At 33.4% G+C, this 17,732-nt stretch overlaps 2 protein-coding genes across 5 annotated transcripts; both read right to left on the reverse strand.

Moving 5' to 3' along the window:
- Positions 1 to 2,352: 2,352 nt before the first annotated feature.
- On the reverse strand, positions 2,353 to 8,712 carry LOC125050363 (pierisin-like). 4 transcript variants are annotated; one of them, XM_047650140.1, is made up of 2 exons: positions 8,571 to 8,712; positions 2,353 to 5,869 (listed from the first exon to the last, which is right to left on the reverse strand). In XM_047650140.1, the coding sequence occupies exons 1-2, from the start codon at positions 8,695 to 8,697 to the stop codon at positions 3,321 to 3,323; spliced, it is 2,676 nt and encodes an 891-aa protein (XP_047506096.1). In that variant the 5' UTR covers positions 8,698 to 8,712; the 3' UTR covers positions 2,353 to 3,320. The 4 variants fall into 4 exon arrangements, with proteins under 4 accessions (XP_047506096.1, XP_047506099.1, XP_047506097.1 ...); XM_047650143.1 differs by lacking the exon at positions 8,571 to 8,712 and adding an exon at positions 8,380 to 8,485; XM_047650141.1 differs by lacking the exon at positions 8,571 to 8,712 and adding an exon at positions 6,551 to 6,650.
- A 462-nt stretch (positions 8,713 to 9,174) lies between these two features.
- LOC125050364 (pierisin) lies at positions 9,175 to 15,019 on the reverse strand. Its single transcript, XM_047650145.1, has 2 exons — positions 14,888 to 15,019; positions 9,175 to 12,162 (listed from the first exon to the last, which is right to left on the reverse strand). The coding sequence occupies exons 1-2, from the start codon at positions 14,892 to 14,894 to the stop codon at positions 9,617 to 9,619; spliced, it is 2,553 nt and encodes an 850-aa protein (XP_047506101.1). The 5' UTR covers positions 14,895 to 15,019; the 3' UTR covers positions 9,175 to 9,616.
- Positions 15,020 to 17,732: the final 2,713 nt, after the last annotated feature.

The raw sequence follows: 17,732 nt of genomic DNA on the forward strand, positions 1-17,732 counted from the left end.
ATTTGTTTCCGTCCCGAATAGCAGAATAAGCAATAAAATATCGGATAAGTTATCGAATAACAATAAATTAATTTTACGAATGCAAAAACCATATGGTGCCATCTGTTGACAAAACTACGCATCATTTTACGTCGAATTCGTGTCAGTTCAAGAAATTCCGATCTTGAGGTGAATGAGGATATGCATAACCATGCTTTGATCCTGATCAAAAGATGTTGGATATCAGAAAGTGCTTAACATGCAGTATCGCCATATTGACGCTAGAGAGAAGATGCCTAATGTGTAAAACTGCCATTCTTCTTTCGCAATGGCAAGCAATAAAACATTTCTGTATTTGCAAAAAAGTTGTATTAATGTAATACTTAACATTAATGAAATCCTAAAATAAGTTAAATTAAAGTAACAACGATATTATAAGGTTGTAGGGCGGAACGAAGTTAGCCAGATCAGCTAGTATCAAATAAATAAATAAAAATTACTGCGAGCAAATTCACAAGCAGCCGACTCACATCGACCATTCGGTCATTTCCTGAGACTTTGTTCGAGTAAAAGAATTGTGTATATAATTGTTACGGAAAAGGCTTTACCATGTCAATATAGACACATTATGACTATCGCTTTTAACAATTTATATGTGGCACTAGCTGGCCTGGCGAACATCGTACCGCCTAACAGTCGATTCTTTATTTTTTTTAAATACTTATTCTGCTATTCGGGACACCGAATCTAGCTAGTAAGATAAAAAAAAGAAAGTTGATAAGACAACAAATACATTATGTCAAAAAATAAAAATTTACCTTCCCGGAACCCCTCCACTAACATTTGAACTTTATGATATGGTATTAAAGTTCAAATTGACTTTTTAGTATTATAACGAATATTTTGTATGGGAATATAGAAAAGTGTTGTTTTTAGACCTTTTCACTCAATTTTTTTAATTTTTCTCTCCGTAAGAACCACCCTCGTACTTCAAAGAATATTATAAATAAAAATCAGACAAATCGGTCGAGCCGTTTTCATGTTATGTCGTGACAACGGAAAACGGGTTTCATTTTTATATATATAGATTATGAAGCGATACCTGGCTCATATAAACTGTTTGTGTGTGTGGTGTCAAAATCTGAATATTGTTAGTTGGAATAAAGAAATAATCAAATAATAAAAAGTACCTATTTTAAACAAACCGAGTGCATGGCGTAATATATTTTCGCAAATTTAAATACTGTGTGGTTTTTTTGTGGTTATTTTATTGATAATTTTTATTTCCTGCAAGTAGGTGATTAGATTTCGAAACAAACATTTTTAGTGGGAAAACAAAAGAAAAAATTATTTCATAGTACTAGTTTCGATTGGAGATAGTGAAGTAAAGAAATAAGAATAAAAAAACCAAATAAGTACTAAAATATACTCTCAGGCAAATCATAGAGAGCATTTAGTACTTTATCCATTAATTATTACTTGAGTCTTTTGGTAAAAAAAAGTATCGACCATCCAATAGTGCCTTTCTTGCTAATTTCATTTAAGACTACTTTCCCCTTTACATATAAAATGTCGGAACAATGGCGTCCGCAGCCATTGTCATCCAGTGTCAAAGATCTCTTTTCGCATTTTAAATCTAAATATATTTGTAAATTTAATAGTATTTCCTGCTGGAGATAAATAAACTATCAGTACTGATGCGTCCCGAGCACAGCTAGCCTTGGAAAAATACATCTTATGTTGAAGAAGTAGGTGAACCAGTGCCAACCTCTTTAGCTCATAATCATGCTCAATCAATCAATGCTCATAATTTAATGTCTAACGAAAGCGATGCATACATATTGGACTATCTTAGCACCGACATTCAATATTTGCCTCAAAACTCATTAACTTTCCAAACATTGAAGTCTCTTAGTAAAGAAAGTTTGTGTAAACGTGACAGTTTAGCCAAGGCCAATCAATAAAATAAAAATTACTTATATAATATTATCACTTTTAGTACAATTGAGATTGTTATTAACTCTAACTTCCAATACCAAAACCGATCCTGACATTTTTGTATACAATTTCGATATAGTCCCCAATGTAGCACTGATGTCACACCCTTGAGATCGCGTAGAACACAAGCTCGATATTAAAGTCGGGGTCGCAACCGCTATCACTGTTGGGAGTTCAGTTAATCGGTGCTAGTGTGTATTAATTTTTTGCCGAATTGAAAAATGTACGTTAAAAACGTTGTCATATTGTAATCAGCTTACGCCAATTAGAGTAGGAATTACAATCGAATATTGCGATAAACAAGAAGCACTTTTGCCAGTAGTACTGTGTCTATTAACTTTATCAATTTTATTAACTAGGAAAAGAAAGAAATAATTGTGAATAAAGTTTATTGACATACATTTAATTCCAGCTTATTTTACATATAAAATTACACACTGAACTTTGGAGCAAGCTGTTTCCACATCTGATCACTGATATAATTTAAAGGATCGCTATATATATGTGTATAGATATGTATAGATTGTGGAGTATTTCCTCGCGAGACGAAATTAAGTTAACTCAAATATTAAGAATAGAATCAAATCAAAGGTCAAATGGTGTACGTTATGGCTCCATACTTAAATTGTCTCGTTTATTTTTATATAAATGACTATATAACTCATAATTTCTTGTTAAAGAGCTTTTATTTATCAAAAACTTACATAGCTAATAATAATAAAGGATTTAATTACTTTTATATCAACATTTTTAATCCATAGGAAGTGTAGAAGATTGTTTATATAAAAGTAGTTTGATTGTATACTATTATAAAACTAAATGCCTTTTAACTCTTAAGTTTTTTTTCCATTATGTATATTTTGTATATCTACCAGTTAGTCGTAAATAACGCATCTCAAGTAATTTATTATAAAAATAAACTCGATCTGAGTGAAAAATCACTAAGTGCGACTATTAACTAATTCATAACTACATCGGATATTCTACAGAGAACAAATAATTAATAGTTTTTTTTAGGTAATAACTTAATAATCACTTTGGGTAGCCTAGCATCATTTTAACTTAATTTGATTTCCTTCAAAATGAAACTAAAAACATTAAAATATGTCATGACATGCTACAGTTATGGCAATGTATATGTTTCAAAAGTTTAACCCTCATTGTCTCGAAATAGGTTTTCGCTCTACGGGGACACAACTGGCAGTAAAATTATTTTTAGAAGCATTTAATTTAATATAGCGTGTTAGCTTTATGAATAAATTATATTTTGATTTTAATTTAACCAGGGTTATTTGTTAAAATTTTCCATTTTAAATTACTATTGAGTAAACTCTATCTAATTCTTACATTAGAATGAAATGAAATAATTGATTATCCGCATATGTTGATGTATCGGTGATTACAGAGTCCTTGTCAGTATAACCAACTGCAAGAGCTGGGTCATATAAGCTTCTTATTAAATAGCAACCAGTTTGCATGCTATATTCTATCGTCCAAAAATATCTCAGATCTCCATGATCAGGACCATCGATATTGCCCAGCTTAACCAAAAAGTTTTTATTTTGATATATCCATCCTAAGTTGTTGATGTCCGAGGAATATATATTGTATGCTTTTTTACTTGAATCATATACAAGTTTCCATATGCTCGAAGCAAAATTTAGGTCGTGAGTAATAATCAAGTTGTAAGATGTACTTGAATCGATTACTTTTTTGTAATTTAGTTTAGTTGCAATTCTAAATTTTCTATTTGGTAGACCTACTTCCCCTAGGTTTTTAAGATACCAAGTGTTACCGTTTTCTTTAGTCTCTGACACTATAAGTTCTTTGCCTCCATAAGGGGTATTTTTATTAGTTATAGCTATACACTTTTTAAATTCATGCAGATTTCTGAGTCTGTATGATCCGTCATTGGCTGGTTCAAGGCGCCAATATTGGTTCTTACTCCCACTCTCTGTATATGCACGAAGAACCATTTCTTTAGATGAGGCATTGCTATCCCAGCTTAACCAAAGTTTTGCACGCACACCGCTTTTTATTTTGTAAGCTTTTTTCTTTCCATCATAGATAAATGACCATTTTTGATTATTATTGCTACAGTAGTTATTACCATGAATCAATGAACCCTTTTGATTGGTAAAGTCAACAACAATATTTGGAAAGTTATCATTGAATATATTATAATCACCATCTGGAATGTACTGATAAAAGATGGGTTTAATATCCCAATCTGAATGTAGATTAGAATGACCATCAGAATCATCTTCAACCATTAAATTTAATTCGCCATTTGGAGTGCTAACTTTACTTAAACCTAAAATCATACTTGAGTTTTCCAAATTTCTAAGTTTACAAGACTTTGAGCTGGTCGGTTCAATACGCCAATATTGATTCTTACTCCTGCTCTCTGTATATGCTCGAACAACCATTTCTTTTGACGCAGCGTTACTATCCCAAGTCAACAAAAGATTTGATTTTCGACCACTCCATATTTGATAAGCATGATGGGTACTATTGTAAGTAAAGTGCCACGTTTGATTTTCATTGTCACAAAATTCATGCCCGTGGACCAATAAATCGGGTTGATTACTAAAGTCAACAACTTGATTCGATAAGTCAAGATTAAATATATTGTAATCGCCATCCATAATCGGCCGAAAATCGAAAGGAATCATTTTCCATTCCTGAGAGATTTTTGTATTAGAATTAGTTATTTCAGTATTTACAATAACTTCTTTTCCACCGAATGCACTAGATTTATCCTGAGCTGTTATAATCATATCTAGATTTAGAAGATTCCTAAGTCTATAATTTTTACCGGTCTGTTCAATTTGCCAGTATTGGTTATTGCTGCCGCTATTTGTATATCCTCGGAGAATCATTTCTTTAGATGGAGCATTACTATCCCAGCTTAAAAAAAGACTAGAATTTTGATAACTTTTTATTTTGTAGGCCTTTTTTTTATCATGATAACTAAATACCCATATTTGGCTATTCCCGCCACTATATACGTTGTTGTGAATAATTCCGCCATTGACATTCTTACTTAAATCCAAAAAGGAATTTTTATCTTTTATACTTTCAATCATAAATTCACCAGCTGCAATTGGTCTTGGGTTATTAGACTCATCACCAAACGTATCCTCTTGTACATCACCTTCACCACCGTACATTAAGTCATCATGAGAGCCTGCTGATCTCTCAGAACGTCCATCTTTATGTCCACCATCAGGATGGTTTATTCTCCACACGACTTGAGGAGTTCTTGAAGAAGAAGCAATGGTTTCTAAATCACCGGGATCCAAGAAATTGGGATTTAACCAAATTCTTTGAATTCGTCCGTTATGTAGTTCCCTTGCTGATCGAATATATATATTTTGTATTCCTCCAGGAAATGCAACTTCCATTTGATTATGATATGGCGATGCATCTGAGAAGGAATCGTTAACATCAACTCCGCCAGGAGCATAAATTTCGTATTGATACACTATACCGCGACTGGCACTTCTCGGTGTCCAAACATATTTCCTTTTTTTTTGTCTTTGTGTTTTTGTTGTTGAAACAAAGATGGATGGATGATTATTTTTCACAAAACCATATAAGTCTGTCTCCTCCCAATCAGGATTCTCTCTAGTTACAATTGGAACAAACCCTTCTAAAAATATTTCATTTGGCGGTCTTCTATCCCATCTAATCAACCTTTGCCTCCTATCCAGCCGTACAACATCATCAGTATCTCTCAGTTCGGTTGGTCGCCATTGAAGTTCACTAATTCCTAATAATGACATTGGCCAAGCTCTTGACAGTAATAGGCTTATTATTTCTAAATCCAGAGCTCTAATCCATTCTACCACTGCTGCCTGAATTCCGTTCGTCATGTAGGGTGGACGGTCTGAAACAAGTGTACTTTTATTACAAAAACTTGCTATTTGATTGTTTTTTACTACATTAAACATTTAACATTTATCTGACAGACAGATCACTTTTCTTTATATTTATGAAACAAACTGAATTTTTGAATGCAATAATTTGATTGACTACATTTATGTATAGGCTATGATCAAAAAGGGAGTCTCTTCTCTGGTCCAATGTTAACGAAGCGCAACACAAATATTCTAGAATTACTTTTCTAGGTGGGGAAAAGCACGGAATGATTCGCGAAACAGAGGGAAGATCTGAACTTTCTCGAAACCAGACTGAATATTCCAGAACGCCGTACGATAAGGACAGAGCGATGTACGAAACAAGTAAAGAGTACGTACGTACTGCGATAAGGATAGAACGCTGAAAAGTTTGTTCGTTTAGCTGACCGATCTAAGGAACTGATGATCATAGTTTAAATTCAAAAATGGCTATATTTTTACATGAATGTCATCATAAGCTCGTGATTTTTGCTTATTTACATGTGAGTCTATTTAGATATCAGAATTCTAAATAGTACGACCCCAACTAGTCCATATACCTATCTAATGATATTATGTTAGTGTCATCGTGAAATCATTGAGTGTCTACTCGCTGTAATAAAAATAACTGTAATATATATTGTACATAATCTACAGCAGATACCTTCAACCTTTAACACTGCCGTGGTAATCTTCGTAAATAATGTAATCCCATGCACAGCATCTGGACAGCATCCCATGCAAATAATGCGCCATTGCAATAATAATAAGAGCACTCTATTTACATCATTATTTGTTCTATTGTGGTTTAAATAAAGTGCAGCAGATAAAACATGAAGTAAAATAAAGACAAAAGATGTAAAGAGGTCTTTCAACAAAAAGCAGTTTCCAGACGTATAGGTCGGTTATCGAAAGCTGGCGCGTTCACAGTACTCACACTAACGCAATTTCACTATACAGTATGTTTAAAAATATGACTTTTTTGCCAAGCCATATTTTTTAGTCTACTCTGGTTTTAGTAAGGTTGGGTGGGTTGTAAATAAATAAAAGCGTGTCAAATACATATAAATATTATGTGCATACGAGGGTGGATCCAAAAGTTCTAAGCCTGACCAAGAACGTAAAAGAGTAGTTTGTGTATATAATTTTTCATTTTTCGACATAAGTTCCATCTAGCTCAACACACTTCACTTTTACTTCACTTACAATTCTTTCAATACTCCTCTTAGAAACCCCAGTCGCATCTGATGTCAAATCAAATATAAAATTTTTTCATTAAACTGTTTTTATTTAGATGCTTAAAATAATTAAAAACATTGTGCACCATTTCACGATATGCCCTGGTAATGTTTGAAAAAAGATCAACATGCACAGTAAAGATCAACATAAACAGTAGCAAAAGAAAAACAATAACTGTCTCTTATATACTCATAAGCTTGACCGGGCGCGAGAGTGACGGACAGTCTTTTCATGATGTATTTGCGCGCGCTTATTCACAGACACTACACAAGCACAAAGTGTAAATGTGTTGAAGCCGCCAGCTTTAGATAACATACCTATAAATAACATTTGTTTTAACAATTGATAAAAATATAAAAATATTTCTTGGAAAATAATAACCGACTTCATTATACAAATTTGAAAAAAATATTACTAACTAATGTCTCTCAATCGAATTAGTAGGTACTTATTCTATTCGTACTCATTAAATATATATTTTGTGTGTTTATATATTCCTGCAGATAATATTTTTGTCTGTTTGACAAGATTAGATAAGAAGAAGATTGCCCATGTGTTTCTTATTAGAGAAGACTTATTATGGTACTACGAGAATTAAATTGATATATTTGGTTTGTTTAGAAAATATTTAATAAATTTGCTTTATATCCCTTTAAGAAGTTTTATTACAATTGTATCATTTGTATTATGCCCCAGCTGGTGCCCGCGAATACGTCCACGTGTGACTCGCACCCTTGTTAAACAAATCATCAATTCAGTCGGAATATGTTTATATATATTTTACATACAATTACTAGTCTGTCCTGCAGGGGCATAAACAAATGTTCAACCTTGGTCACCCCCGAGTAGCCAACGTAATACTGGCCTTATAAAAAGCACTAACTGTTTTTGTTATAGTTTAATTTGAATATAGATATATGTTACTTGTAAACACCACAATAACTTCCTTTGGTCATATTTCTCAATTTCTTCCGGTACCTGGCTAAAACTTAGATCACTAGTTTAGCCTGCTACACGTATAGTCATATTCTTCAATAAGTGAATAATGTTGCTTTAGCGGTTTAAGATAGCAGTTATTAAGTTATTTGTTTCAAGCTCTGGCAGCACTGAACTCTTATTTTAGTATAATAGGAAAATCAGCAATCCTATGTTACTTAATCTATGCCGAACATAAATAAATTAAGTATATCAACATAGGGTCATCTGCATTACTTATAAGCGTGTATAATGATTTGACAAATAAAGAAATAAATATACTCACTAGCCATTGTATTATTCAAAATTTAACTTAGTAAAACACAGGAGCCAACTGAACTGCTTGCACTACGAAGTGAAATGATAAATTCCGTACGAGCGCACGCTTTTATTTGTTATTTTTCTGTTAGATGTAACAAGACTTTATAAAAATAATAGGTTTGAAAGACTGTCTGTTTGTAACTCAACAATACTTACTTATAAAAGCCTGGGTTGAATTATTGAGATCACAGAAAATTTCCTTACAACAAGCTAGTTGCGAGTAGGCTGCAACCCGGGCTCCACCGTTCTTCACATTCAGTAGTATCGACTTTCTTTCCAGCATGCATCACTTGACTTGACTTGACTTACCGGACTGGATACGAGTCATTGGCTTAGTTAATTAAACATTTGAAGAATCACTTTTATAAACTAATAATCACAATATTACTTTTAGTGCAATTTGGAGTCTAATATATGTTTTTAATGAATTTATTTACGACATACAATTAAGATAGTTTATTAACTCGTATATTTATTATTATAAATATACGAGTAGATAGATCTTAGCCCGAACGTTGTAACTTCCAATACAAATAGCAATACCAATTGTGACATTTTTGTATACAAATTCAATATCCCCAAAGCCTGTAGCTCAAAATTAATGTCGTGGTCGCAATCGCTATCACTATTGTGAGCTACCAGTAAATCGGCTTATGCAAATTGGAGTCCGAATTTCCATCGAATATTGCGATGGGATAAACAAGTAGCATGCTTGCCAGTAGTTTTGCCAATTTTATTAACTGGGAAAAGAAAGAAATAATAGTGAATAAAGTTTATTGACATACATGTGATAATCATTGTTTGATACAAATAACCAAAAGCTAAAGGAAGTATTTAATTTTCAAAAGCAAATGTAAAACGTAATGCTCATATTAAAATTGATGTTCAGGAAAAAGGCTTTGCTGTTAAGATTGTGTTACAAGGTGTTACTTAAGAAAACAATTGCGGGGCCATCATGATGTTTTATTTAGGGTGTTCTTTTTTGAAGTAGCTGATATTTAAGTTGTACATTTACCGTTTACATAATACATAAGGAAAATACAGTACTACTTTTTACATATTGGGGGCGCGAACATCTATGTCATTGTCATTGCCAGCTTTATGATATATTTAATAAATTTTATTATTAACCCAGGTTATAAAATAAAAATTTCATTTTAAATTACTGTTTACCATATTGAGTATTGAACTCTATCTAATTCTTACATTAGAATAAAATGAAATAATTGATTATCCGAATATGTTGATGTATCGGTGATTACAGAGTCCTTGTCAGTATAACCAACTGCAAGAGCTGGATCATATAAGCTTCTTATTAAATAGCAACCAGTTTGCATGCTATATTCTATCGTCCAAAAATATCTCAGATCTCCATGATCGGGACCATCGATATTGCCCAGCTTAACCAAAAAGTTTTTATTTTGATATATCCATCCTAAGTTGTTGATGTCCGAGGAATATATATTGTATGCTTTTTTACTTGAATTATATACAAGTTCCCATATGCTAGAAGCGAAATTTAGGTCGTGAGTAATCATCAAGTTGTAAGATGTACTTGAATCTATTACTTTTTTGTAATTCAGTTTAGTTGCAATTCTGAATTTTCTATTTGGTAGAGGTACTTCCCCTAGGTTTTTAAGATACCAAGTGTTACCGCTTTCTTTATTAGCTGATACTATAAGTTCTTTGCCTCCATAAGGGGTATTTTTATTAGTTAGAGCTATTAACATTTTAAAGTCCCGCATATTTCTGATTCTGTATGATCCGTCATTGGCTGGGTAAAGGCGCCAATATTGGTTAGAATTCCCGCTTTCTGTATATGCACGAAGAACCATTTCTTTAGATGAGGCATTGCTATCCCAGCTTAACCAAAGGTTTGAACGTACACCACTCTGCATTCTGTAAGCTTTTCTCTTCCCATCATAGACGAATGACCATTTTTGATTATTGTTGCTACAGAAGTTATGACCATGAATCAAAGCACCCTCTTGGTTGGTATAGTCAATGACTATATTTGGGAAGTTATCATTGAATATATTATAATCGCCATCTGGAATGTACTGATAAAAGATGAGTTTAATATCCCAGTCTGAATGTAGATTAGAATGACCATCAGAATCATCTTCAACCATTAAATTTAATCCACCATATGAAGTGCTAACTTTACTTAAACCTAAAATCATACTTGAGTTTTCCAAATTTCTAAGTTTACAAGACTTAGAGCCGGTCGGTTCAATACGCCAATATTGATTCTTACTCCTGCTCTCTGTATATGCTCGAACAACCATTTCTTTTGACGCAGCGTTACTATCCCAAGTCAACAAAAGATTTGATTTTCGACCACTCCATATTTGATAAGCATGATGGGTACTATTGTAAGTAAAGTGCCACGTTTGATTTTCATTGTCACAAAATTCATGCCCGTGGACCAATAAATCGGGTTGATTACTAAAGTCAACAACTTGATTCGGTAAGTCAAGATTAAATATATTGTAATCGCCATCCATAATCGGCCGAAAATCGAAAGGAATCATTTTCCATTCCTGAGAGATTTTTGTATTAGAATTAGTTATTTCAGTATTTACAATAACTTCTTTTCCACCGAATGCACTAGATTTATCCTGAGCTGTTATAATCATATCTCGATTTAAAAGATTCCTAAGTCTATAATTTCTCCCGGTCTGTTCAATTTGCCAGTATTGGTTATTGCTGCCGCTATTTGTATATCCTCGGAGAATCATTTCTTTAGATGAAGCATTACTATCCCAGCTCAAATAAAGAGTAGAATTTTGATAACTTTGTATTTTGTACGCCTTTTTATTATCATCATAACTAAATACCCATATTTGGCTATTCCCGCCACTATATACGTTGCTGTGAATAATTCCGCCATTGACATTTTTACTTAAATCCATAAAGGAATTTTTATCTTTTATACTTTCAATCATAAATTCACCAGCTGCAATTGGTCTTGGGTTATTAGACTCATCACCAAACGTATCCTCTTGTAAATTACCTGTACCACCGTACATCAAGTCATCATAAGAGCTTGTTGATCTCTCAGAACGTTGATCTTTATTACCACCATCAGGATGATTTATTTCCCATACGACTTGAAGAGTTCTTGAAGAAGAAACAATGGGTTCTAAATCACCGGGATCCAAGAAATTAGGATTTATCCAAATTCTTTGAACTCGTCCATTATGTAGTTCCCTTGCTGATCGAATATATATATTTTGTATTCCTCCAGGAAAGGCTACCTCCATTTGATTAGGCCATGGCGATGCATCTGAGAAGGAATCGTTTACATCAACTCCTCCAGGAGCATAAATTTCGTATTGATAAACTATACCCCGGTTGGCATTTCTCGGTGTCCAGACATACTTTTTTTTGTTTCTTTGTGTTTTTGTTGTTGAAACAAAGATGGATGGATGATTATTTTTGGCAAAACCATACAAGTCTGTCTCTTCCCAATCCGGGTCCTCCCGTGTCACAATGGGTACAAATCCGTTTAAAAATATCTCATTTGGCGGCCTTCTATCCCATCTAACTAATCTTTGCCTCCTATCGAGTCGTACAACGTTATCAGTATCTGTTAATACGGTTGGTCTCCATCGAAGTTCGCTAATGCCTAATAATGCCATTGGCCAAGCCCTTGACAGTAGTAGGCTTATTATTTCTAAGTCCAAAGCTCTAATCCATTCTACCACTGCTGCCTGAATTCCGTTAGTCCTGTAGGGTGGAAGGTCTGAAACAAATGCACTTTTATTATAGCAACTTGCTTTTTGTTTGTTTTATAGTACACTAGCTGACCCGGCAAACATTGTTTTGTCAATTACCTATATTATGTCTAGGAAATATTTATTTAGTTCTATAAAAATAACTATCTACTATAATAAAAAATAGGGGTTGATCGTAGAGGGGTGAAAATTAGGGGTTGTATGCATTTTTGCATGCTGTATCATAAAAAGTAAAAAAATTGGGCTGGACACCACTTAGGAGTTTGAAAGATAGATAGTAGCCGATTCTCAGACTTTCTGAATATGCATAAATTTCATAAGAATCGGTGGAGCCGTTTCGGAGTAGTATGGGAACGAACACTGTGACACGAGAATTTTATATATTAGATGAAACATTTACCTGACTTGTCTAATCTCTTTTCTAACTATTTATGAAGTAAATTGAATGTCTGAATATGATTGTCTGAACTTAATTATAGGCTATGTTAAAAATGGGGAGTCTTTGGCCTAATGTTTTTTATGAAATGCAAAACACTTCGTTTATCATATCTTAGATACTATTTCAACAAGTATCACGAGTATAACGCTGAATAATATACTCGTTAGTCGTTAGTTGACCGCGCTGATCTCCGGAACTGATGATTATGGACGAGACAAATCTTTTTCTTTTCGACGGTATTAATAAGTTATTTGACAGATCTGATATTAATGTTTTAGGGTTATGAGAGAATACATTGAAAAGGAAAAATAGTCTAATGTTTCATTTCATTACCCTTCCTTGTCATTCCGCGAATTTTTTTACCTCCCCTCGTATAAAAATTAAAAATGGAAAAAAATTTGCACCTTAAAAACTTCTATCGTCCGCAACAGAATAATATAATGTCATAGTAAGTCCGTGATTGTTGCTTATCCCCACGAGAGGCTATCCTATCTTTTAAGTTGGATCAAACTGCACACGGTGTGCAAATTTGACTGAAATCGGTTCGGTAGTTTAGGAGTCCATAGCGGACAAACAACGTGACACGTAATTTATATAATATACTAGCAGACCGGCCAAGCGTTGCTGTGGCTAAGGTTTTTGTTATATTACATAGTAGCAAACTATTCAAGGGAAACGGTAGGAGAACACCAGTCATGGGGACCATGCTTTTTTGGTGGTTATGCCATAAAATTGTAGCGTATGTGAAACATTGGTACTTTCAACACAGCGCCATTTGCTAGAATTGCGACTATCAAATAAAAAACAAATATTTTGCAATAAAATAATATTGCTGGTATAAATTGAGATGTAAGCTATCCTATCTGTTAAGTTAGATCAAACCGCACACGGTGTGCAAATTTGATTGAAATCGGTTCGGTAGTTTAGGGAGTCCATAGCGGACAAACAACGTGACACGTAATTTATATATATTAAGATTAAGATTATGTATTTTTGTACGCTCAGATGATATTTTTGTAAGTTGAATATCCGCTATTTCATAAGATTTTCCATATGTTTCAGAATGATGGGTACCTTCTATACATACTTCCGTTTGTACTTACTAGACTTATTATGGTATTATTACTATTAGATTGATATATTTATCTCTTTAAAGAAGTTTTATAACAATTGTATCATTTATATTATGAACCAGCTGGTGCTCGACCCGGCCGCGTATGCACCCTTATTAACCATCATCAATTCGGTTGGAACTTGTTTAATTGCGATCCAAAATTTAGACTATAAAATAATTTCAACATTAAGGCGAAGGAATAAATATTTTATCAGCATTGGTGACCCCCGAGTAGCCAACGCAAAGCTGGCCTAGGTAAAATCTCTCAATCCTCGATTATTTTCCTCTATTATTATTAATGTTTAAATTAAATGTTTTTGTTGTTGTAAATTTGAGAGCAGATACTTCCTACGTTAAAGTCCTGATTAAGTTTTGTATTAATTTTTCTCAATTTGCGGCAGCGGAATACTCTAATCTAAATTATGATAGCTGCTAAAAAGTTACTTGTAACAACTTGGCAGCACTTATCTCCTGTATAGTAATAAAAATCAGTGTTCCTTGTTAATGTATTGCAGTGATTCCCAAAGTGGTCTATATCGACCCCTAGGGGTCTATGACAACCTGCAAGGGGTCAGCGAAAAAAAATTTGGGGGTCCATGAAATGAAAATGAGGGTCCACGATAGTGGATCTCAACACAAACACTGATAGTACCTATTTACTTACATCATACTATCTTATAATATCATAACATATACTTTATTTATAAAAGTACCTATGAAGTAAAAAATTATATATGTTCATAAAATTGGGTAATTTCATCTTTCTCACTAAAAATATTGACTTATTGCTTATGTTATTTTATTTATAGTTTATTTTATGTTTAATGCTACGTATATTTTACATAACAGCTGATACAAAATTTTATTTTGAGTAGTTTTAATTTAAATTCAATTAATAAATGTATAAATTAACATGTGTTTTTACTTTAAGTTTTAACACTAAACTTCACTACAGTTAGAAATTTACAGGAAATCAATATCAGGTAAGTCTACCAAACACGGAAAAACATGGCAAGGGTTCTACGACACAAAAAAGTTTGGGGACTCTGATCTATTGCAATAAATTTATCAATATTTCAATAGTAGACGGTCATTGAAGCGTCGTTCATATCTGCGTTCTTGTACTTCTTATTATTTTATAATTAATAATTATTATAAATAAAGAAATAAAAATACTCACCAGCCATTGCAATATTCAAATCTTCAAACTTGATAAAACACAGGAGCGAACCAACTGAAGTGCTTGCAAACTACGAAGTGAAGTGATTAATTCCGTAAGAGCGCACGCTTATTTATTTATTTTCATTTAGGTATACCAAATCTGTTTATTATTACACATAGCTTTGGAGGAGTGCTCTATCACTTTGAGACCCCGACAATTTCGCATAAGGTCATTGCGAACAACATCCGGGATCCAGTACATCAATGTATCGACTCTTTTTCCAGCGCGGCGATTTTCCTAAGTGGACTGGATACGACATACCCATTAATTTAATAAATCTCTAAGGTCCTTCTGAATTTGGAGTGGAATGAACTTCCACGCTATAGGACTACCCTGGGACCTGATAGCATTCATGGCAGCAAATGACGACTCATTGGTCTAGTGATTAGTACCCTTGACTGCGAATCAATGGGTCCCGGGTTCGATCCCCTGAGACGAACATCGATGTGATGAGCATTTGGTGTTGTGCTTAGGTCTTGGGTGTTTAAATATGTATAACATATGTATATGTCTATCTATCTATAATATGTATGTATATCCGTTCCCTAGTACCAAGCCACAAGCTTCACCAGCTTAGCATGGGACTAGGTCAATTGGTGTGAATTGTCTTTTAAATAAAAAATGCTCTATCGATTAATTTCGAAAGCGCCTCTCGGAGTGCCTGAAATATTTTAATATTATTTTTAGATAAGTATTATTGAAATATTTATAGTGTACCATGATACAGCAAAGTGTATCATGATTCTGAAAGTACCTAAAAAAATTTAACACCGATAATTCTCAATTGTATATGCCTCGGAACTATAAGCAATGGGCTCGGGGATTGGCCAGGATTTGCATCTTAAATATGCAACTTGCTTTGGACGCCATGCATCAATTGGAGCATTAAATATTAAAAATGTGAAGTGATGGCTTTCAGTAGTACCTACGTCGAACAGGACACTCTATGATAAACGCGTAGGCATACATAGTTCGCATTTGTTGTAGATCTACCGAGCATTTACATAACTTGGACACTATCATCAGAAATAAAAAAGAAGTTTATAACAATGTGTTTGAAACACAAACTGGACACCGTTTTTCTGTCCACCAGGACGTAGAACACATTTAAATAATTAACTTATTACTCAGGCTAATGATATACACATCAAAACCATATATCCATTAAAATCATTTGAAACATCGACGTTCCATTTTTAGCCGATGCAAAAAACCTGTTTTCGACGAGAATTCTCATATTACTGCATTGTTAAATCGGTGAATTAAAAAAAAGTTATTGATACTGCATATTGAAAGCAAGAATTTTTTACTAGTAAGAAGAAAACACCAATTGTGTAGGATTCTCTCTTTACGACAAAACTTAACACATGATCGAGAATAAACAAAAAAGTTAATCTGTAAAGTATACAATGGGCATTCTAGGCACTAACTAGAACTACGAGGAGCTTTTTTCTCTTTCTGCTTATTAAAATATATTTTATATTGCGTTGTTAATTTTTTTGGTGTTCTTACATGTCTATTTTTTATTTTATTTTATGTGTTTTAGCGTTGAATCCTGTGAATAAATAAGGACATATTAATCTTATCAGCCTTGCGATTCTGTAACTCACTTTTCGAACTCTCACAGCGGTTTTCGCAGCGGCGGTCGCGCTCTAATCAGTGGTGAAGCAGTCATTTTACGATTTGGCAATACTTTTTGCCGGAAATCGAGATAAACCGTTTTTACCCTTAAAAACCTCACCCCCTTCCCCTTCACGACCTCAGATCGCCCGTAATTATTATTTTTCATTTTCCTTCCTACTATAAATATATCCTACTACTATTATTTTTTTTGGTTTCAAAAATTAACGACCCTGGTCTAACCAGCGAGCAAGTACAAGATCACCGCTGTGAGTTACAGAATCGCAAGGCAGGACAAAGCTAAACTAACCAATGAGTTGATTTTTAATTGATTATTGGCTTTATTTTCATAGGTAAAAACATTTTCGTATAGATACGTATTATTGCAACCTTATTATCATATTCTGTTTAGATAAATTTATTTTTATCAATAATTATTAACCTGCACTCTGTAATCATATGTTATTATAACAAATAATAACTATCTAAAAGAAAATAAATGCAAAACAAAATAAGTTTAAGTAAACATTGCTGCAGATAATTATAATGATGTTTACATAAAGAATTTATCCCAAATTGAACACAATTATAAAATGTTACCTACATATCTCCATTTATTACATTTACAATCAAATAATTGTTTCATTTATTATGATTATTATTACAATCATTTTAAATTACCTGCCATATTTTAAATTGTGTTTAAATTTCACAATTAAGTAACATATTTTGTAGTATTCCAGTAGAGCGTGCGACTCTCATCCCGGGCTGTGCACCAAGGACTTTCTTTCTTTATATGCATTTAACGTTTGCTTGAACGGTGAAAGAAAACATCGTGAGGAAACCAGCTTGCCTTAGGCCCAAAAAGTCGACGGCGCGTGTCAGCCACAGGAGGTGTCACCTACTTGCCTATTAGATTGACAAATGATCATGAAACAGATACGGAAATCTGATGGCCAGAACTACAAAGGTGGTAGCGCCTCAGATTTTTTTATTGTAGTATTCCAGAAGTTGCACGAGATTTTACATCGTGTTAGAGTATCAGATAGCAAAGAGCTATTAAAATGTTTGTCTTATTGACGGCATCTGAGAGTTTTAGTTCTAAATAGACAGTACAAAGACACAAAGCACAATGTACAAAGAGTAAAGACAATTCGTTTTTGCGAAGCTACACCGTTTTCAA

This window comes from Pieris napi, chromosome 6 (genome assembly GCF_905475465.1).
Source record: "Pieris napi chromosome 6, ilPieNapi1.2, whole genome shotgun sequence".
In the NCBI taxonomy this organism is placed as follows: domain Eukaryota; kingdom Metazoa; phylum Arthropoda; class Insecta; order Lepidoptera; family Pieridae; genus Pieris; species Pieris napi.

What these genes read in the sequence shown, in the direction of transcription:
- LOC125050363 (XM_047650140.1), bottom strand. Translation starts at nt 8,697, where the DNA reads ATGCTGGAAAGAAAGTCGATACTACTGAATGTGAAGAACGGTGGAGCC. An exon ending in TTCAACCCAGGCTTTTATAA is followed by an intron (nt 5,870 to 8,570) that starts GTAAGTATTGTT and finishes CACTTGTTTCAG; the next exon opens with ACCGTCCACCCTACATGACG.